The 23,320-nt window shown below is 41.7% G+C and overlaps 1 protein-coding gene across 2 annotated transcripts in view; it reads right to left on the reverse strand.

Annotated features, from left to right (window-relative positions):
- Nucleotides 1–8,642: 8,642 nt before the first annotated feature.
- DHX35 (DEAH-box helicase 35) overlaps nt 8,643–23,320 on the reverse strand; it is a 30,527-nt gene continuing 15,849 nt past the window's right edge. The window contains exons 14-22 of one of the 2 annotated variants that reach the window (XM_037402644.1): nt 22,699–22,753; nt 17,579–17,674; nt 17,089–17,183; nt 16,396–16,473; nt 15,497–15,626; nt 14,695–14,776; nt 14,085–14,156; nt 11,623–11,734; nt 8,643–10,431 (exon numbers count right to left, since the gene is read on the reverse strand). In XM_037402644.1, the coding sequence (XP_037258541.1) occupies nt 10,387–10,431; nt 11,623–11,734; nt 14,085–14,156; nt 14,695–14,776; nt 15,497–15,626; nt 16,396–16,473; nt 17,089–17,183; nt 17,579–17,674; nt 22,699–22,753 (765 nt within the window). In that variant the 3' untranslated portion in view covers nt 8,643–10,386. Of the gene's footprint in view, nt 10,432–11,595; nt 11,735–14,084; nt 14,157–14,694; nt 14,777–15,496; nt 15,627–16,395; nt 16,474–17,088; nt 17,184–17,578; nt 17,675–22,698; nt 22,754–23,320 lie in introns of both variants that reach the window. The other variant, XM_037402643.1, reaches the window with a different exon arrangement.

Below are 23,320 nucleotides of genomic sequence, written 5' to 3' on the forward strand. Positions count from 1 at the left end.
ATGAGAGTTCTCACAGTACTCCACAGAGCCGAGCTCCCACCAGCACTACCACCTCAAACTCAGTTTTCCCTGTCATTCTTAGGTGGGTCCCCCTCCAAGCAAACTGAACGCCATGAACCTTATCCTTTGGCATCAGCAGTCCCTTTGCATTGCACGGAAGATTAGACACCTACACAAGGCTGTGGTGTCCACTGCAGGAGCCAGACGTCCAGAAGTTAGACCTTGCAGATCCCTGACTCACACCCAGAGCCCTTTCATGCATGTAGCTGTAAATAACTAATGCAAGTTTACACTACAGTGACGGAGGAATTTAATCTTTAAAGATGTTAAAAGAGCTTCCAAGTCACTGAACCATACTTGTTACTCAGACTAGAAGCCGTCTAGAAAAGCTGCTCCTTATAATCATTAATTTTGATCCACTTGCCATTTTTCATTACATATTTGCCACGCGTTGCTCCACTTAGGAGTTCCATGTTGCCAATTCAGCATCATGTAAGCACCAAGATTTTAACAGGAACCTGCTGACGGCAGGAGCTTTCTCAATACTTCCCACCTGGATTGCGTCACACCAGCGCTGCAGCCAACAACACAGGGGTGCAGAAGAAAACAAGAAATGTCCAAAGTCCCAAGAACGGCACTTTCATGTCATTATAAAGGCCCGCTGGGTTGGAGGGCTGTGAGCATGCACGTGTGTGCAGAGCACAGCTTGGAGAGATGAACCCTAAATAGCTGGGCGGTTGCAGAGGGGGTCATAACCTTAATTTTATTTTATTTTTCCAGAAAACTTTTAGTTAAAAAGGTTTAGATCTGTTTTCAAAGGAAGATTCTAAAACTTTATTCATGCCTTGAAGTTTCACCTTGCTTTTATTTGACTGGAATGAGAGGGGGAGCAACCCTCACGTGCAAGTCTCCATCTTCCTGCAGTGGAAAAGCACGGGGATGAGAGGGACGTGGCAAACTACTTTCTGCCACTCAACTAAGGTAGGAGATGGGAGACATGGAAGACTTGCTTGCTCTGCTACTTTTCCTCCAGTGACCACTAAGGAGGAATTAAAGGCGAGACAAGTGATATAAATAAACCCAAAAACCTAAAAGAGAAATTAAAAGGAGGAAAAAAGGTGCAACTCAAATCAAGCATAACATTTAAAGATCCATCAGCAGTGTGAAATATCAGATGTCAGCAATCTGCTAATTCCTGTTTTAGAAAGAAGAGTTTTCTTTCTAAATGTTTCAGCTAGCTTTGGCAAGAAAACTCCAAACACGCAAACCCACTTGCCAAAACCACTTTTGCTTTCCAGAAAGCATCATGTTTGTGGGTGTCAATATATCTGACAGACATTACAGTCTCCTACTGCTGTAGGAGATAAAATTTCACCCATATTTACACTTCAGTAAAATGAACTACAAGTAGATTTACCCAGTGAGAGACAAAGTCAACAGCAAAATTCAGATGTTCCAGTCCTTTGTCTCCAACAAAAAACTCATTCCAGAATAAAACTCAGGAGGGTGGAGGCAGATACATAGTTTACCTTCTAACTTCTGTAAAAACACACAAAAAAAGAAATAACCCACCAGCCTGGTGCAAAGCAGTCTATAGTAGCCCTGGACTCCTTGAAGGTGTTTCTCCTTGGAGAACCCACCTCGGGAAGACCTATGATGGTGACAGCGCTCGCACTGTGCCTGCCTCCATGGCTCTGCTGGCTGCCCTCAGCCTGGCTTTGCCCTGGTCGCAGCTCTGTTAGGCTCAGCTCAACTCTTACTGCTCCTGATGCAGGAATTCTGGTAAAGCCTAAAATACCTGTCTTGCCAGAAGTTATAGCTTGCTTAGGTAGAAGGGCTCCTGGAAAGCTTCCAAACCCTAATGGGAACCTCACTCAAATGACTGAGTAGTGGGTTCCCATATATTTCTGCTTTCCTAGTCCCTGGGATCTCCTCCTACAATAGATCTTCCTTCCATATTTCACTCAACTGACAAGACGACCCTTAAACAGACTAAAAAGGACTTGGTGACAAAGGGACAAGAATTAGGAGGCATCTATAAAAAGCTTTTGGATGGAGAACAGCAGGAGGACATAGAGCGGATCCAGAGCAGCAGCTGTTCTTACCTACCACGTAGCGGCAGCCCTCCCCTCACCACTGCTCCCTTCATTCTTCACTTAGTGACAAGCGTTTTCCACTTGGACCTCCTTCCTCACCTTCATAAGTCTTCCTTGTGGTACAGCACATCCTCAGGAGGCCTCCAAATGGCACTTAAACTGAAAGGTGCAAAGATGAATAACACTAGCGATACACACATCTACCCACACGGTAACCTGCCTGCTCAGCGCACGGTGCTAACGGCTCACGTGCCGTAAATCCTGCTAACCAAATAGCACCAGTGGGGGCATTTTGAACAGTGCTGTCCCAGGGGTTCCCAAAAGGCTTGAGTGGTGCAATTGGCCATTGAAAGAACTTACTTAAAATTAGCTTTTTCCATAGGTGTTTTGTGGACAGGATGGGAACCAGAACGTAGCAGTCTGGACAGCTGCATGGAAAATCACCCAGCTCATCCGCTCTCAAGGCTAGGAGACATGAACGCCTTAGGCCTGCACCATGGCTGTATGGGCAGCCTTAGCAGAACAAAGTGGGAACGACAGCCTCTGCTCACACCGTGGCAAGAGATATGTGCACTGCTGCAAGTCAGAAGCACATACACAAGCCCTAATAACTGGTTCCATCACTATATGGTGAGCCCTGCAACCTAGATCATGTGTCCAAACCCCGGATTACCTCTATCGTGTAGATGCTCAGACTGGCAAGCCAGCTGCGAAGACAAATTTTGTAACAGAACCAGGAATGCCCACCTCTGGAAATGCTCCAGTGCGGCAGGTCCCATGCATGTAGCTGTGGGAGGAATTGTTTTCTGCTTGTCCATCTAAAACAAGAAACTTCAAGGCTTCTCTGGTCGATCCCTCACCACTGCTTTCTCATCAATGACTCTTCCTGCAGTGCAAAGGGTTAAATCATCATCAGCTGCAATTTTCAAGAAACCAGAGAGATTTTCAGCAAAAGGACCTTGCTGAGCTCTGACTGCTCCCTGCCCTGTGCCAGGCTGCCCAGCACCCCCCAGGGGGCTGCAAAAAGCCCTTTTTGGTACCCTGCCTGGCCTGACAGCTCCGGCCATCGGTGTTTCATACTGCCTCAGCCCATGTTCACATGCCAGAGCGGCTGCTGTGACTGATGCACAAGCAGCACCCCAGCCCGCACCAGTGTCCCAGCAGGGCCACACCGGGTGCCCACGTGTGGGATCCCCTCCCCTGAACGGCCGTCAGAATCCGCAGTGGGTGCCTGGGCTTCAGCAGAGGCAGGGCATTCCCTTCGGTGACAAGCACCTTTCAGGGCGCAGTTTTGCTGATCTGTCATTTTTCTAGACCAAGTGCATCTCTTCTTCCCCACTCTCCCAAGCCCTGACACGTTCCCACCCCTGCAGCACCTGCAGGCATCTGCTGAGGGCTGTGTCCTGTTGTCCCAGACAGTGAGCACCCTGTGCATGCCCACACACCTGAAAACAGCCTTTGGCCTCCCAAAGCATTAGGCAAGGGGAAGGACAGGGAGGAGGAAGGAGGAATTCTGCCTTACAAAGAGATCCTGCTCTCGGTAGCAGGACAGAACATGACCCCAGGTCTTCCAGGTCCTCCCTCCTCTGCAAGGGTTCCCTCCCTGCTCCCACTTCAGTGGGAGCAACTCTCAGGTTGCTTAAAACCCTGGTATCTCACCAGATACAGAAAAGAAACACAGCAGGAGATCTGTCAAACCTGGCTCGTGGAAGAAGTTTCCTTGCATCAAAACATTCCCTGTTTGACAGGATCAGCTTTCTGCCAACAGGCATCTGCAATAAACAACCTATTCCTTGGCCTGAAGGGAGCCAAGAAGCCATCGTAATGTTGTTGTTCGCTGTTCTGCTCTTTTCTCCTGTAAGTCTGGGCCTCGCCAAGAAAAGTAGTTTGGGACAGAAAGTCTACAGGAAACCCGTGGGGGATCTCTGGTCAGGTCTGAGACCCCGCTGGCCTTGAAGGGACCCCTGGAGGCAGAGGCTGCCCAGGGAAAGCAGGACTCGTGCCTCTGTGGTGAGGGAAACCTGCCCGCTTCCAGGGCACCTGCCAGAGGCAACAGCAAACTGTGCTGGCCATCACCCGCCCCAGGGGTAGGAAACATCCTCCCCTGACTTATTCTACCTGCAGAGTTCTGCCCTCTAAGCCTTTTTCCCCCTCCTGCCTCCCCCTGCAGCACCCAGCTTGGGAGGAGAGCACAGGGAGCAACCCCCCGAACTGGGAGCCCACCAGGGAGAGACCTGCAGCTGCAGCCAGCTGGGACCACCTCGGGCACCTACACTGCGAACGCCAACCAGGGGCTTCCTCATGAGATGCTCCTCGTGCTGCTGCATACTCCAGGAACTGCTGAAGGGAATTAAAATGAAATTGGAAGACAAATTAAATGTATTTATTTTAAATTATAATTATAATTCTAGAAAGGAGGAAAAGGGGAGTTTTTCCAGGCAATTTTTGATCTCTCATAACTGGCAACACAGCTAAATATAACCTCTGCATCTCACAGCCTCACAAAAGCAATGCCCTGCAAAAGACAGTTTTGGAATGGAGCAGGCAGTCATTTTTGCATCCACTGAGAGAAAACGCATCTACCAAGTTGCCATAAAAAGAAAAATTATAAAAAAATGCCCAAAATTGTTGATTTTTTCCATTCCAATAGTGGCTAGAATCCAACACAAATCAGAAATTCCTTTGCAGTAGATAGGATATCTGCTGCTCTGGGCAGGAGATAAAGCCGAGCAGGAGGGTGGGTTGGATCTACCTCCCACCAGGGAAACACGCACCGAAGGACCACCGCACCCCAGGGCACCTCCCAGCCTTCACCTTGCTGAGCAGAGCCAGCAGCAGATGCTCGCAGAAAGAAATACAGCAGGTCCCTAGCGGGGATGTGCGTCCCTTCACACTGGGCTGGCCCCGCGTGGGACACGACCTGATGTTTTCAAAATCGAGGCCATGGACTTCTGGTCCTTGTGCTGCTCAGAGCCCTGCTCACGTCTCCAGAGCTCCCCATGCACTTCTGTAAGCAGAACTGGCCTCAGTGCACGGGTGCCTTCCCTCTGGGGTTTTCAATTGTACAAAATTTTGCTGGAAGCAGGCGCTTCGCTAGTTTACCAATATTTCACAGAGGAAAACCCACACGGTTGGTAAGGACTTTCGACAGCATTCGGCACCACCTGAACACTCGAACAGCGTTTCAGTGCACCCAGCAGTTACAAAGCAAGGTATGAAAAGAACATCGGTGTGGGGAAAGAAGAAAGGTCTAAGCAATCAAAACAACTTTCAGGCTTAGACTGACACCTCGGTAAACCTCCAGGGAACACCTTTTGGTCACCACTGTTCCAGCCTTAGGCTTTGATTCCACAGGAGCAAAACTCCGTGGATGTACAAAACCCACGTGCAGAAATTTTGAAGCATTCTATTTACTCTTCATTTCCTTATTACAAAAGTATTTCTATTAGCCAAGAAGGCTGAAAGATTTAGTTTATTGAAAAACGGAGAGCTGTAGCTGGAAGTAGTACAAAAAAGTGAGAAAAAAAATTAATTTCAGCAGTGGTTGGTCACTTGGATAAGCTAAACGTAACAGCTGGTAGCAAATGCTGTCACTGTCCTTGAAGCATGAGCACCTCCCACCCAGCACGCTGCCGCACCTCCAGCTGCGGGTTGCAGCAAAGGTGCCATTTTTATGACCAAGTGTGTCAGAAAGAACTGCTATAGAATTTATTGGTTGGAATTTGGGGGTTTGGGGGGGGGGGGCATTTCGTTTACTTTTAAACCAGTGGGGCGCACAGCACTCTGGGCTTTTTCACTGATCTCTGCACTTTATCCCACAGCCATCGATAGCTTTTTCCTTTACCCTTTCTCACGCCGCTAAATAAATTCAGAGTTAAAACTGAAGAATGAGAAAAACTTCGGAACTGGCCAATTGTTTGCTCCCCAAGATGCTACTACTAGAAACTGCTGCCTGCCATCTGCTGGCACGTCTCTCAAAAGGCAGGCGAAGGTTGTATGAATTGACAGAAAACCCACATACAAGCTCTCAAGGGAAAACGCTCTGCAAGTCTGAGAACAGACAAGAAACTGGATATACGGACAGTATTTCCTTACGTTCATCTTGCAACTTGTTTATTTCCAGTCCTGGTAGAAGAACTGGCTCTAAATGCTGATTTGTATTGTTGACTTTCTTTGCCAGTTGTTGATAGTGTGGCCACTTGATAGAGAATAATATAAAGTTATGAAATTACAGTAATAAACATTGGTTTCAAGTTGCCTTCAATGGAACTAGCCCAGTCAGTGACACTCACCAGAATGATGGGATGACAGCGGTTACCAATGCACATTGATGCTCCCAGCCGAGGGGGTTCTGGAAGGCAAGTGGGTAAAACGGGTACAGCCGAGCTGGTAAAGAAAGCAGCTGAAACACAAGAAATGATCGGCAGCTACATTTCAGAACAGAATCGCTTTTCAAACCAAGAGCTGGTACATGGTCTAGGTGCTTTTCTCACCCAGCACTGCAAGCGAATGGCTGAGCCCAGCCCCGCAGCCATCCTGCCCATGCCCCTGCACCAGCAGCTGCCTGCCCCACCAGCAAGCTGGCCAGCGGCTTAATCACAGAAGTCGCACAAAAGGGACAAGCACAGCAGTACTGCCTTAGCCACTTCCCAACCAGTTTCTGGAAGTTCATTTTCCCACCACCCAAGCCAGCAGCTCCGTAACTGCCTGCTCAGCAGCAATCAGAGGCGTCAACAAGCACCGCACCACCGTGAGTCATCGTGTGAACCGACGATGAAGAAATCCTGCACCTATTTGCACCTTCCCTGCAGATACCTCCCTGCTTGCCTGCTCTTTTCCCTCCCTCCTTCCCTACGACCAAGGCTCCCAACGGGATCAAAGAAGCCTGGCCCTCCCTCGTAATCAGAAATGTCTTTGCAGATTACGTCTGGAATTACTGAAACATTTACAGTGTCTTACAGCCCTGTCAGCCCTCACGCAGAAATGCTGCTCCAACATTCTCCCCATCTCAGCATCTCTATCCTGCTTTTCCATCTGCTGGAATAAGAAACTATTCCCTGTTTGCACCTGCCCACAAGCCAGAACAGATCTGAACCACCAGATCTAGAATGAGCCACACATATCTGATTCTGGTAAACTACTATTTTTTTATTTTTTTATTATTTTTTTTTTGGGGGGTGGTGGTTTTTTTTTTTTGTTTAATGATGCTTGGTACCTGACTTGCCACTTTTTTGGGATTCCTATCAGTAACATGCTTATTGTAACACATATACAAAATTAACTCAGCTTAAAAATAAGTTACCACACATTACCTTGATGTACCTTTAGAGAACACTGCTGTGTGCATGGCTCAATTATATATCCTATTATACAGCCATTTTTATCATAAAGCACTAAGAAATGGCAGTTACGACTCACTTATTTCCCTTTTTTCATTGTAGTCTTTTAATTGCTTGCCTCTTTCTTCATATTAACCAGGAAGAGTTGTGACTGTTTTCCCATCAGTTTATCCAAACTATTTTTAATCTACAAGATGAGGAATATATCTCAATTAGTATTGTCTCAGCTGAATTTTTATTCCTATTTAGCTTAATCTTATTCTATAATTGACAATACAAAGTCCTAAGTAGAAACACTGAGAGCATTTTCTGATGGGCTCCAGGAGTATAGCTTCTTTTTTTCCCCCCATAATAATTTGACATTAATGGACTGTAAATTTACTTTTTAAAAAAACATGACTTCTATTTCAAGCAGCATTTTTATTCAAGAGCGTAATATTTTAACCTCGTTCTCTAAAAAGGTTTAAAACCCTTAAACTGTTTCATAAACTCCTGACAACCACCTTTAAATGGCTCCAACCTCCCCCACAACAGCTCACAGACTGTTTATGCAGCAAAGAGCCAACAACAAGGCACAGTTACCCATCCCCTTAACGCTTTAAAGCGTAACGCAATGTACAAATCTAGCAGAGAGCTGCAGGCCAAAATTTTACAAAGTAAAGAGATTTTCAGGCCTTTTAAGTTTTGGGTCTCTGTCTTCAAACACCTTCAAAGGGTCAACATTCTGAGAGAAGGCAGTGCCTTCTCTCTAAAGGTACCCTTAATCTGGATAGTAAACCCATGTATTCTTAGCCTGTATCTCCAGTATAAAGTCTGTATCTTCTGTGTCTGTACCTCTGGCAATACCTCAGCAGTTTTTAAAACTGCTAAAAAGGTAAGTCTCGCTTTCTGTTTTTGTTTACAAAGACCTATTGCACTTGTTCCTTTATAAAAGTACAATTACTTGCAGCATGTTACAAAGCTTGTACATCCCTGGGTTCTAAACTCAGCAGGAGTCACAATCATTCCACAATAAAACTCTGCAGCTATACAGCCAGGCAAAAGAATATCTGCAGAGAGAGTTCTTCAGGAACACCCGAAATCCTCAGAACTGGCAAAAGAAGTAGCATCCACTGGCAGCCCATCAGAATTCAGCCCAGCACAGTACAACAACCCAGGACACTGGGAAACCACCCACCACTCAGGCTGAAGTGACACATTCTCAAGCTTCCTTGACTCAGTGGTTTTATTTTTCTTAAGAATACTTCCAGAGGACAGAGAGACACGGACAATTTACAAGTCTTCATATTCAGTCCCTTAAGAGAGAAAAAACCTGCAAATTGAATCTTTTCAGTTAGTGCCAACACTGCTCTCAGCTCTGGCTAGGAGACAGTCCCTGCCCCAAAGAGCTTCCACTCTAAGAGGGAGAGTAATACAAACGTGAGGTTCACAGGGAAAACAACAAGGAAGGTGACACGGTTTGTCATGCTGCTGGTGCCATACATGGAGACTGGTACATCTTTTTGTGCTGGCAGTCAGTACGTGGACACTGAATAGACCACACATTGCACGTGACAGAACATTTTCTCCCTGCAGGTGTTTGGAAGCGAGAAGGTAAAGAAGCTCTCAAGAAAGTTTTCAAGGCAGTCCTGTGATGAGGAAGGCATTTGTTCTATGTAGAAATTTTTGCCTATTTACAACCTTTTTTTTTTTTTTAAGGAAAATAAAATGACAGTTAACATGCCAAACACACATTCATCAAATCAGTTGCCTTACAAAAATAAAGCTTTCAAACCATGTGTTTCTAAAATAAATATCAATAGGGTTGGAAAAAATAAATAAATGTATTCAAGCCATCTTGTTCAAACACAAAAAGGTACAGTTCCTGACTGAAAAGTAGCCATGGAGTCCCCATTAAAGCAGCAACTGTTCAGAGCATCCTCCTCTTCGCTAACACACAGAGTCCCAAGCACCAAAGAACAGATTCTTAATAAAAGAAACGTATAGTACTGCATTCTTTATAGGAAAGTACAGAGTATTTTCTTTGTTCCTGAATGACAGAGGCTAAAAAAATATTCCATGATACACACCTGCGGAAATTGTCTGGTATTTCTAAGCCGTGAAAGGCTAACATCTTTCCCCTTGTTTGGAGGGGGGAAAAAAAAAATAATAAAAAAAAAAAGTAAAACCTCATCTGTGAATTTGATTGTTTGTGAACATTATGTGTATAGTACCCTGACTGAGCAGAAAATTAATCTTTCTTAAAAATACTGAGCTACTTTTCCTCCCCCTCCCCAAACAGGAACTCTTATGTATGGAAGGAAACAAGACATTTTAATAAATTCTGCCTACAGAAGGACTGTTACAGCATAGGACGTAGGGAGGCAGGAGCAGCTCGACCTCAGGCAGGAGGCTTTTACTGCTTGGGAGCACAAGCTGCACCAGTTCAGAATGGTCCAACATGAAATCAATGTTTCCATGGCAGCCCCTTGCATTTCAAGGGCTAGTTCATTGCCCTGAGCTCCTGCTGTCAGGAGTCAGTCTCAGTTTGGCCGGCAGTAGTCACAGTGCTCTAGGTAATAGGAGGCAGGGTACCCCATTCCCCACTCTCATAAGGCAGCCGTACCACTCCAGGAAATCAGTTTCCTTCTTGAAGGTTTCAGTTTTCTGTGGTCCTGTATGTCCTCTTACTTTTTAAATTGTTTATCTACCTATTTAAAAGGAGCAACATGCCCAGATTAACAACAGTGGTCAAGCAGGCAAAGAATAAAATGTCCACAATGCAAGCTCTACATAGGTTTACAATGTACTGGTCATGCATAAACCCCTACAGATCCTGGCAGGCATTTAAACATTTAAGTTGATGTAAGTTCAAATTACTGATGAACTGACTGCTGAATGGACTGTAGCCAGCTTGAAATCACTGGTAGTTCTGCATCTGATGTCACAAGGCTTACTTAAGTCACGTCAAATCAGTGGTCATCTACTTTAACCCTTTTTGCTTTCAAGGAAAGATGCTGCAAGAAAAGAAAAGAAACACTGCTTAGCATACACATCACAATTAGAAAAAAAGTCCAGTTAGAATGCTTTCAGTCTTTAATCCCAAGTCAAATAAACTCTTAAACAAATATCATTAAAGACCACCCTTCCCAAGCTCTGCTTGTTACCGATATACCCATAAAATAAACCTATGAAATCAAAAAACCACGTGCACCCCAAAGTGATGGTATGGCTTGGTATGAAGTATCATCTTCTTGTACTTTTGTACTAACTGCAAGCATAGGAACAATTTCCCATGGGAAGCAAGTTGCCAGCATGTAAAATGCCCAGAAAGATACATGTTTCGCATAGGTCTGGGTATGCAAGTGCATTTTTTCACTCAGTATTTTGGAAATATTTCACTAATTTAGAATAAAAAGCTCAGTAGTTGCCGATCTCCCACGGGAAACTCCCACGCAAGATGACTTTGGTAATCTTGCCTGTACAGTATTTACATGCAATGTGGTATCAACAGCTCCCAGCATAACTAACATTTAGATAATATTTAATACCAATCCAGTTCTCAGAATGACCAGTGAGTAACTCTAGATTGATGGATTCACATGGGGCAGAGTTGATAAAGCGTGATGACAACTATGAAAAGATACGTATATCACACACAACAGAATCTGCAATAAAGGTTTGCACAAATAGCAGCTGTTCTATGCCATTTCAAGTTTGAGCAGATCACAGCTGATTTTTTTTTGCAGTAAACATAATTAATGCTCAAAAAAAGGTTCAGGATTTGCACAAACATTTGCAAAGCATGAAAATGCTTGTCTAAAGTTACAGATTTATATATAGATTTATATAAAATCTAAAATATCGTGCAAAATAGGACCACTGCCCAGGTATAGTGCTACTCAAAGAAGTGCTACCAAGTGCCTATATTCAGCCATAACATGGCTGAAGGCTTCATTCGCCAGAGTGATAGATACACTATCTTGTAACTTGGAGATCATGTCTGTTAGCTGGATAATAGGGAAAAAGCTTTCATGCACCAATTTATTATCCTCTTTCTTTATATTAAAACTACTACAATGTACAAAACCATATTCACTTTTGTACCACTAGACAGACAACAACAAAACATAAATACTTAAAAAGTTCAGATACAAGAGCTGCTAATTCAGCAATGGTACCGTTTGGGCTTTATGCCGATTCCGTACCGTTCCTTGCTGGTAAAAATGAGGTGCCAGTTCCAAAAGCCATGCAGATTCAACAGCAGTCACATCTCTCATGTAATACTTAGCAGTCTGTATGACTTCATTGTAGACTACCCTAAGAGAAAGAAATAAAAAGAGTTTGCTATAAAGTAATGATGAAGAGAGATATTTAACAGCATATTTAGACAGTTTCACATACATGCTGCCAGTGGTAGTATTTACAGAGTGACAGGAGAGGCTTGAAGTCATAATACAGCCTCTTAACTCTTCCCCTCTGGTTGTTCAGAGCGCTCTACATTAAGACAACCCTTAGACTGCCATTAAAAACACTTTTCACATACTACCAGGACACACGGATACAAAGTATAAAAGAAATAATATTTCTTATAATGGGGCCAAGGGGGACTCATAACGTGCTTTGGAAGAACAAATATTAGTTACTCTGTGTAATCATGAGGAAGGCTGTCAAAAGCACCAAATCCCTGAACCCATAACAAGTAGGGCGCAAATCACAGCATGACTATGCCTGATGCCTGTCTGCAGACAAGCAAGATAAGGATTAGAGGAAGAAATCAGCTTTAACTACTGCCAGAACATCTCCTGGTAAGAGATTTAGAAACAGACAGCCGTGTGGACTCAATCCCTGCTGCCAGCATGAACAGATTGCCAGCATGGGCAACTTACTTCTGAAGTCACCCTTTGGTAGGGAAAGTAATTTTTACCAAGGAAGCACAAACCCACACTCCGAAGGGTTAGTCACCAAGACCACAAGTCGTTATCTGCCTTCTATACTAGAGCTGCAAACCCACAAGGCTCGTAGTCTCTCATTAATTGCTATTTTGCTCCTAAAAGGACAGAGGAAAGAGTCCAAAATTCTCTGCCAAATGCAGCCCAAGACATACTAATGCAACTAAAGAGCAATCTGAGGAAAACAAACAAGAATGAGAACACGTTTTATGTACAACTGTAACAGACAGAAAATTGAAGGCTTCAATATAGGGCGGTTGCCCAGGCAGCAGCAGCAGCACTGAAATCAGGGTTGCTAATTCCTAAACTTCTGTCTTAGAGGATGCCACGAGCCAGCAGCGTTTAGGCTGGCAGTGGCAATACTACGTGGCCTTGGAAGACAGCTCTGTGCGTGTTCTGCAACACAGGGGTCCAACATGAGATTCAGGCCCAGAATCAGTATCCCCCAAAACTCCAGCAATACTGCTGTCACCAAACAGCGTACAAAACAAAGAGCTGTCTTAAGCTTCTGCGAGTTAAAACTTCCAGCTATCTGTCTACTGTTCTGCTTTTCTGTATGTCTGGAAGTGGCCAAGGCTGGGATGGAAGCTCCTTGCTGAAGGCTCATTATCTAAACTCCAAGCCCTGGAGGAGGCGTGTGCTGGAGAAAAGAATTCTTCCAGTACTCTCCTACCACTAGACTTTCTTTCCATATTAATTTCTTCTCAAATTGGTTCTTCTTACTGTCTGTCACTCTCCCATAACCCAGCCTCTTTCGGGATGTTACTTCCAAAATGTTCTAGCTTACAGCAGTAGGTATATCTGCAAAGTATTCTTTTTACTATTTTAAACAAACCATGTTTTATTTTTATTTTTAATAGCAGTGACAGGAGGTTAAAAAACTTGCAAAACAGCAGCGAATCAGGCTGGTTCCAGTGGCAAAAATTACTTTAGTTACACTCTGCTCAACTCAGCCCTAAAAAATTGGTACAGTGAACTGGATTTTTTTTTTTTTTTTGTGAGCCAATGTAAATGTTAGCTATGTTCCAACCAGTTATGCTTCTGCAGGGGCCCAATTCAAAGACAACAGATGACATTGGCCAAGTTTATCCTTCAAAGTGTCAGCAACAAGCAAAAAACCACAAGAGTCAAAATACTTCAGGCTGACCACGCTGACCTGATAGTTAGAAACACATTCCTAGTTGTTATCTGAGCATCTTCGACATACAAATGGAATTGTAATATCCCAGCTAATATGAAAGTGCAACCATTTCTTTCCTCGATCTGCTAAACAGCCGTAACTTTTTGCATCATGTGTTTTACATGTATGCCCTCTTCTAGCAAGCCATTTGCAATTATTGCAGCACCTATTTGACAGGATATTTCCTAATAGGCTTAATAAAAGTACATTAACTCTAGTTATATCTAGGTACAGAGACTACTGAGAGAGCAATTTACAGTGCAAGATATGGTGCCCATGAAAAAAGGGGTCACCTGACTCTGCTTTCCAACCTCTGCTGGGTTTTTTTGACAGTTAAATGTCACTCTATTTCCCTGATTTATTTGGATACTGCCTACAAAAAGTTGCAAAGGAAATACCAATTGAATTCTCTCTGTGGGAAACCATGACCTTCTACATCTATTCCTCCACTGATGAAGAAAAGCCATTCATGAAAGTGTCTGGATGCTGAAAATGTCTTATAAAGATCACAAAAAAATTGAAAGCAGCTTTAACTTACCAGCGCGGAGGTTTCTCTGCATACAGCACCGAAGTGGGGTGGATATGAAGTTCATGGTCATCACGAATAGTCCTTGAAAGCAAGATACTATTTCAGACTGGGTGTCGTATTTACTGTTTAACATTTGGTTCCTTTCATCCCCACTAAGAATGTTAATAAAAGGCTACAACGAAAGAGTTGCAGCAAATTAAAAGCATTCACATTTAATGAAAATTTGAAACCAGGCTTAAACCCTGGCCAAAGGAACAACTGATAATTTAACATCCTAAAAGGAGTTCTATCTACATTAAATGAAAAAGTAGTGTTACAGTGCACTGGATAAAAGCCTGAAAGTGCTACAACACTGTTGCCTACAACAGCACTGGCTTATGTTAACACAGCCTAATTACTATTAGTAACAGCTTCCTACTATCAATAACTTTATTTATATTTGCCAAAGAGAAGATTGAAGCTGTTTGAAAATAAAAAACTTCTAATATTCAGTAAATCTATTGCCATGTCTTCCTTACTGCAAGTGTCTTAAGAAGCATCTATTTCTTCATTACACTTTGATTTATTCAAAGGAGCTTTTAAACTAAGCAACGGTTGCAATGAAACTACATATATTTACCTGTAAGCTCCAGTAGAGTGGAATTTAGCTGCGTTAGCAAAGAAGCCAGAAACTATGCATCTCAAAACGGGATCGGGATCACCTGAAAAGATTTTTTTTTATTTTTTTTTTTTTTGTAAAATGAGTCAACAGAATGGCAAAAATCCCTAAAATAACACTTAATCATCTCAAACAACTTTTCACAGCACTTTGACAGCAAAGGCTTGAAGGCAGACAAACCCTGCAATCTCTTCTGACTTCAATTTCACAGCAAATCAAAATTACTACATGAAAAACTACTGTTGCCACTAGTGTCTCCATGAAAATAGTTTCACAGTCCTTAGAGCAACCTTGTGTGACAGCTAAGCATTGAAGTCTGATTTTTCAGAGCAGTTAGAGACAAGTGCTGACAACTAGTCATCGCATCCGTGCACGCACAGCACAGCTGGATGTCAGAACCCCATGACTGTACATCATTTTGAACACACTAGAAAAATGGCATTTTGAGAAGTCAAAAGGAGGGAACAAGGTGATCTATTTATGACTCTCTTGGTAAATCTGTCCATTGAACATATAATCAGTGGTTATAACCTCTTCCTGGAAGCCTTACCTAATGAAGACTGGACTAAACGTTAACTGTAAATATGGGCTAAAATGCTCTACTGTGATCATTTTTAGGAAAAAAAATGGGCTTAATTAACATTATTATTAGGCCAGGGAGAATGTACTTCAAAGGTTACAAGAAAAGCAGGAAGCAGACTGACAATTTGGAGACTACCTTGAATATGTATTGAACAACAGGTTAAAAAAAACACTTTTTCACCTTCACTGGACTTCTTTGGCACTTTAAAGCGGACGAGAAGCTTTTTCAGCTGTTCTCTTACAACAGAAGCTCTAACAAGCCCTTTGTAGTTCAGAAAGTGTTCCTGACACCACTGAGAGCTCTTGCTGTGCTGTACAGTGAGAAGAATAGACAAAATTACATTGAGATACCATCAGAAAACCAAAATCCAATCTCTTCTGGATCACATAGCCTCGTTCCGTTTTTCTTCTGCTTCCTGCAATATATTTATTGTTGTTTTCCCTGAAAATTACCTATTTACATAGCATCTAACAAGGACACACAGCGCCAATAACTACAAAACATGTTTCAAATAACTTCCAAAGCAGCAGAACAAATGCTATGGGGTATTTTCAAACAGATGTGCTTCATTTCTTCATATGTGGTGAAAGAGAAAAGCATCAGTCGTTCCATTCTCACACACAAATGCATCATATCTTAAACTAGTCTGTTTTCAACCTCGGAATGCAAACAACCTTTTCTGTACAGTTTTCATTGATCTTCTCTATGCAAAGAACTACTTCTCTGGAAGCCAGCTCATACCCCAAGAGCCTCTGCATTTGGCTGTTTCTACGAGAATTACGCAGATATAAAATTTAAAGGGCAAGATTTCAGTTGGTGCCTGACTGATTGCTTTGGGGCTGGAAGTCATATTTAAACCCTTGAGTGGTTACACTGCCTCAACTCAATGCTGAAGTTGAAGAAGTGCTTTATACGAGCAAAATATACTTGTCCCAAATAGGTACAGCACTTCAAAACCATTGAGTAAAACCTCAGCTTGCAGAGAAGTATTAAGATCAGTGTTAAACTTCCAGAATCATAACTGAGAACCTCAGGTTCTTCCCATTCCTGCAAATCCACTTACACCTGAAACAACTTACTTTGACAAAGGCTTCATAAACATTAAGCATAGTGAGATGATCACCTTCTTCCACAGCAAACTTTCTGTGTTGCCTGGCCTGAAGCAGAAGAAATACATTTTTATAGGCAGAATGATCTATGCAAAAATCATGGCTAATACGCTCAGTCCCCATCATCTCCATATTTCTTGGTGACAATTAAAATTCCTACCATATAGGGTAGTTCCTCTAGACAATAGCAATATTTTACTGGCCCATCTGTATTCAGGAGCACTTCTAAAACTGGAAGTAATAAAACAAACTGAAAATGAGCCCCAAAAATCAAAGAGAGTGATGCATTAAAATTAGGCTCCTGCTACCTATATAAGAACTTGCTACATCCTAATACTTTCTCTTTTGCTCCTCTTGAAAGGAAGTGGTGTTTGGGGAGACTTGGGTTGTTGGAGTTTTTTGTAAACCTCTATGCTGACCAGTACTGGTTTTTAACCTTTCATGTTCCTGCTCCTCAGAGGGAAGCCTTCAACACTTATCAAGGACTCGAGGTTCCCTCTGTTACTCAGTTTCTTCTTTCACCCATAACCAATAGGTACAGTTCAAGACGTTTCTTCATTTTCATACAAACTTGCAGTCTGTAACGGGTTATCTAGAAAATACTTGGCAGAAATCCAGAAATGTAGAACTAAGAAAAAGAAAATGAGACACGACTAAACTTACAGCCTGAGTTTTTTGATTTGGAGGGATCACAAAGATGTTTTGAATCTGCATCATGGCAGCAATTGTCAAAATCTCCTGGGAGCAGCCAAAGTTTCCTGAGGAGTGAGTGAAGAAATTCAGTATAGGAAATATTTTTCCATTCACCTCACCCCCATATAAAATATAAAGGAAAAGCAGCAGAATATATTTTTACAGTATATAAAACCAAAATATCTAAACTCCTGATTTTTTTAGTGTAACAGTGAATGTTTTTAATGGAAAACTTAAAAGACAAATGTGTTAGACTTACTAGTGGGTTAAATGTGCTGGACTTGTTATTTGAGAAGTCCACGAGTTCAACCAATTCTTTTCACTTAACACCATACCAAGACGAAGCATAAGGTTTGTTTCAAGTTTAGCAAATATATAATATTATACTAAAATTTCAAGAGGCAGTGTCCTCTACTCATCGCAAGACTATGAAGAAAATCGAACTTCTTTTTCCTCCTACCTGATTCCAGAAGCATCTTTGCAAACATAGGATTCAAAGGAAACTCTGCTATTCTCATTCCAAGAGGCTCTGTTAAACGGCAGTGCATATCCAAACCTACAGCATTTTAATAAATGTAACTGTGACACAGGCAGAATAGCACAGAGGGTCTTCCTTAAGAATGTAATGTGTACTAAAGAACAAGCTAAAATATAGCAAGTGCACCTAAGAATTGCTGAATATATATTAAACTAAGCTTAAAGGCACTCTTTAATACCCATTTACTCTCCCATGCGTCACCATTTTTTGTTTGGGGTTTGGTGTTGGTTTTTTTTTTCCTTTCAAACATACTCGAATGCACAAGTTTCTTCATTTTGACCAAGTTCCATTGCTACTGCCAACAATTTAGAAAACCTGCAGTCAAAGTCAATGCAATGGCCATTACACCTATGTATCACTTTTTAGTGTTTAGCAGCATCTTTGTTCATGGGGATGGGACGCAGAAGCAGCCCCAATGAGAATAAAAAAAGGGCCTAATCATGAAACAGGCATAACTGCAGGAATAGGAAGTACTGCTGGGGGTGGGGTAGGGTGTCTTTTTTCTGAGGCATATCTGCTTAGGTCATGAAGAAAAATAATTTAAACTTAATAAAATCTAAATCAGACATGTACAGCTGATGAAGATTCTCTACAGTTTAGTCTGCTTCATGCATCAATAACTGAACTGTCAGCCACAGTCCAACTACAACCTTTTTACTGGAAATGGTACAGGAGGTTGGCATGACAGCTTGCTTTCTGATTCCCAGTAATCACTGGGCCACCCTGCATGTTTACCATTTTATTTGTATGGCTTCCTGCAGTCAGGTACCTGCAGTAAGGTTTACCCATGCAGACTACCAGGTCATGTTATAATCCAGAGCACTATGCTGAAATTTCAAAGAATAATTTAAATGGAAAAGCGTTTCCTTTGCAAGAGGACATAAAATAATAATAATAAAAAAAAAATACAGACACAGGAAACAATAAGAAAAAATCTCACTAAAATGGCAGTAAAGAGTGAGAACTGAAAAAGAAAACTGCAAGTAAGCCAAGTTGTATGAGGTATGACAAGGAGGCAGAGCACAAGAGAAAAGCTGCACAAGGAGGGACTAACAAGAGCCCAATAACAGGACTTTGGGTCACTGTAGTGTGCATAACTAACCTCAGCAGAGTGGACTGAGGAAACACAATTGTGGCCCACACATTATATAAACATATTATTTGTCAAACACTGTGGTGACAAAAAGCCACAGTTGTACTTCAGCTATGTTTCACAGCAGAAAACTAAAACCACAAATCCAGTCAAGGAATAAGACCTCCTATAACTCAGCATAACTAAAACCACAGATACCTCTATCAAGTGTTTACTTTCCTTTATTATTTGATATGTTATCATCTCACTTATTATAACAATGTAGTAATTAACTCACCACACCCCTACACTGTCCAACAAAACCCAATAGGCCTTTCACATAATGTCACAGTATTTTTCTCAGTAGCAAGTTACAAAAGGCAGCTTAAATGAAATGACGAATTAATATATTTAAACACAAAGACAGAAAATGCAAAAATTAGGGTAAGGTAGCTTTCATTTGATCAGTTCAATACGAGAAGTGCTACCACAATTAGAATATACTTTCATCTGCAGAAAAACAATTGCGTTCCTAAGTAGGAAAAAGGAGAAATCATCATCTTTTTAACTTTCTACAGGTGCACCAAGCCAAAATCCTTTGGATTCTGCTGAATCCTACAAATTTCAATGCAATTTTGCATGCATATACAAATAGCTTATGCACAGATGTCTTTGTAGCAGTAAGCCTGAATATAGATAAAAGGCCTGCAATGGATGCTCGTTCGGAATAGGTATAAGTTTCCTTGAAATAATCTGGGAAGCAACCACTGTATCCATACATACATAGAAAACTGGAGATCTTAGAAAAAAGATACTGCAAAGACTTTTTATTGAACATGCTCAGGAGAGATTATTCAAGCACTGTGGCGCTAAAGTTTCAAGTAACAACCACTAGTGCGTGATGGGCTGAGGGATTAAAACACTATTTTAAACTTAGGTAGAGTGGTTGTTTCTGATAGGTGACAACTTACAAACAAATCTTCAACAAAGTCTTGGATTTGAAATAAAGCTAAAAATAAAGCCACTTTTTACCTGCTTATTTCCCTCCTAAATTATGCTTAAAAAAACTCCAGCTGACAACTCAGACTTTCAAAAGGGCATCAAAGGAGAAGGCTGAGAAGAGATACTCCTGATGTAATCAGTTTGCATCACTGTAAAAATAATCAGGCTAAAAACTGTGATGTGTTTATTCAACAGAACTATCTCAACCTTAAGAGCATCTGCTCTGCACGAGCTTCTCTGTTGGTACCGTGTTGGCGCAACAGGGTCCTGACCCTAAACTGCACATTTGCATGCTATTACAATGCAAATGATGAAATACATGTTCATACTTGCATAAGAGAAATTTAATCCTCACTGCACCTGCAAACGCTTGGGCAACTTCACCTCTGCAGCTTATATAAAATCTCCACAGTATACCACCTAAAATCTTAAACTTCAGCAAAAACTGAAGAGCGAATCTGCATATCACACGCATGCACACACATTTCTTTCCATCTTAAACACCAACATCAGCACTTCTCTGCTTTGCTACAAAGGCTGGGCAGCCAAAAGAATACCAGCTCTGTACGTTTCTGTGAAGCTACCATGAGCATAACACTTTTGCCAAAACGTCAAACAGCTAATCAGTGAGTTTATTGACCTTTCCTCTCCATTTCCCTAAGGTGGTTTTGGCTGTGAATTCATTCTTGCAACATGCTTCTGAGCCACTGTGAAGGTTCTTGTTCCAAGCTTGAAAAGCTTGCCAAGAACCAAGTGTCTTAAGTGAAACCCTCCTTTGCAAGATGGAACTGAATCAGCACAGAGCAAAATCACAGCCAAGCAGAGAGTTACAGCTCCGTGAGAGTAAGAAGAGAGCAGACTGCTGCAAGGGATGTATAAACAGCCACAAACCTCTGAAAGCCTCCAACACTTAAACACTCTCCTTTACACTACCCTTTTCCTCATGTTTACATTATGGAGGAACATTGTTAACTTTGAAATAACTACAAACACTGAGTTAAAGTGAAACAGAGTTTCATTTTGCTCCTTCTTGTGTCAATTTCTGTTTTAACTTTGTTACATTCAAAGCAATTAACTAGCTGTCAAAAAAACCAACAATGTAACAGTTCTTCCTATAAACAAAATCAGCCAGCTTACATTCCACTTACCACAACAAAAAGGAATTGAAAACTGTATAAAAATATATAAGTGTATAAAAATCCTGCTACAGTGTGATTTGAGTGTTGTAGGTATCCAACAGGGGCATAATGAATAAAACCAAAATAAACACATTTAGAATCATAGAATCTCTCAAGTTGGAAGGGACCCACCCAAAAGGACCAGAGTCCAACGCCCTGCCCCTCGCAGAACTACCCAAAACTAAACCATATGACTAACTGTTCAGACTCTCTCCTGAATTTGAGAACAAGCTGTGATTAGTAATTCAGAGAACATAATTTAAAAAGATATTCTATTAACCAGTTAAATAGAAGAAAAGTACTTTGAATTATGATCTCAGGGTGTGTGAGACTAGCTTTTTCTTCTTTTCATTAGAAGCTTGTGTGTATCTGTTCATTTGTCCATAACCAGAAAGTTCAATAGTAAAACCAGAGCAGTCCCTCTGTGAGCTGCATGCAAATGAGTTCCTGGGCATTCGAAAGCATGGAAAGCAAGCAACTGTGCGCTGAAACACAGGCAATGGGTGTGAAAAACACAGTTCCAACTCATCCAGGAGGAAATGTGCAGCCTTTAGGAATGATCAGGGTTTTCTTTTAGTGGCTGCAATGTGTATTCACAGCTAACAGAATCAGCACAGTTTGAACTTTGCCTCAGCTGCAGGACCAGCACCAACAGCACTGCACTACAGAAGGTGTAGCCTTTTCACCATGCATCATACTACACTCGGAGCAGGGACACAGACTAGAACTCATTTTTAAAATTGTAACTAGATAAGCTCTTCACTTTTGTCAGTCATACCTTCAAAACTGTATCAATGAGAAGGTCTGAAAACTAACATGTGACACTGGCTTTGGCACTAAGCCATCGGGAAGCAGACTTTCTATCTGGTTTAATGCTAGCCTCCAGTGACTTGCCTCTCCCAAATTCAAGCATCAGATTTTACTTCCAAGGTTTAGGTAGAGTTCCTGCACACATATCAAGATCAGAAAATGCATGTAACATGCTAACAGAAAAATTTTATATAGATACACTATGCTTTTTAAAATCTGAACAAGGAATAAACAAAGTAGCAACTATATTAAGCTTGCTAAATTGCGGGTTATTACAAAAGGTCTGATTGTGAAAGAGAGGTCAAACCTCTACTTCCAACTTTTTTTGCTTATACTTGCAAGTGCTACAGGTTTCCATCACTGTCACAGTAACACAAAATGAAAGAGCACCACACCAAGAGCTTGAGTATCTAACAACATATCTAATGTGATGCAGGTAAAATTTAGACCAGTGCATGAGTTAAACACTAATTAACATCCAAACTCCATTTGTATCCTCATACCACTCTGTAAGTACTGAAGAAACACAAACAGAAGATCTGCCTGAAAGGATCAAGCCAACACCCTCATCAACTCAAAGCCGTGTTCCCAGCAAGAACAAATAGCTGGTTCCTCCTGTGAAGGTGCAAGGAATGACACATAAGATAGCTATAAAATAACATGCTTGCCCAAATCTAAACAGTTAAATTCTAGTTTATACTCTATGCACCAGATTTCCAGTTCCGCTCAGAGTGTTATTGCTGCCTTTTGCTTCCTTATCTGTCTGAAGTAACCAGCAGAAAAGAAAGTAAATCCAGAGGAGAGTGAGGCACACCAAAAACACACCAACAAAGAGCCGGTCAAGGCTGCACTTTCTCTTTCTCAAAGCACAGTTCTCAAATGCAAGTTTGATTAATGTCCATTCAATCATTAAATCTGAATTAAATTTTTTTCATAACTCCTGTGACATAACTATAAATAAAGCAAAATAATATTCTCACCTCCTAAAGCATACAGCAATTCTAAAGCTTGCACCATTGACTGTGCAGGAGGCGGCTGTGAAGAAAAAATTTGCATTGTTTAATGTTATCATCATAGGACATGTGTTTTCTCAAATTCTTAGACCTTCCTCTTTTGCAAAATCCCCAGGTTCTAACTACCTACATTTCTACTCAGGTATCACCCTTCCGCTGACCACCAGTGCTGCCAGTCAAAACCATCTCAACAGGCTCAGCATCACCACTATGATGCTCTCAAGATCCGAGCTAGAAAAGGCATACTGGCTTTCTCCAGCATGACGCCAGTGGCGATCAGAACAATTACTGAACTTTCTCTTCTGACGCTACCATGCTGCTTTTCACATCATTAAAAGAGTAGCCAGAAACTTTATGGAAGGCAAATCTGAAAAAAACCCATATCACTCTTTTTAACGAGAGAGACAAGCACAGGTTTAGTTCTGTAGCTACCAATTTTTTCCCCCTTTTTCTTCATAAATTCACTGTAAAGGGACTACAGTTACAGTTTTGTCGAATCTCAGTTTGTCTTTCTAGGCCTTTCTCAGCTTCTCACTACTTCTAACAGCAAACGCTACATACAAACAGGTGTTGTTTCTAAGGCGTCTCA

The sequence above is a fragment of the Falco rusticolus genome, chromosome 10 (assembly GCF_015220075.1).
Source record: "Falco rusticolus isolate bFalRus1 chromosome 10, bFalRus1.pri, whole genome shotgun sequence".
In the NCBI taxonomy this organism is placed as follows: Eukaryota; Metazoa; Chordata; class Aves; order Falconiformes; family Falconidae; genus Falco; species Falco rusticolus.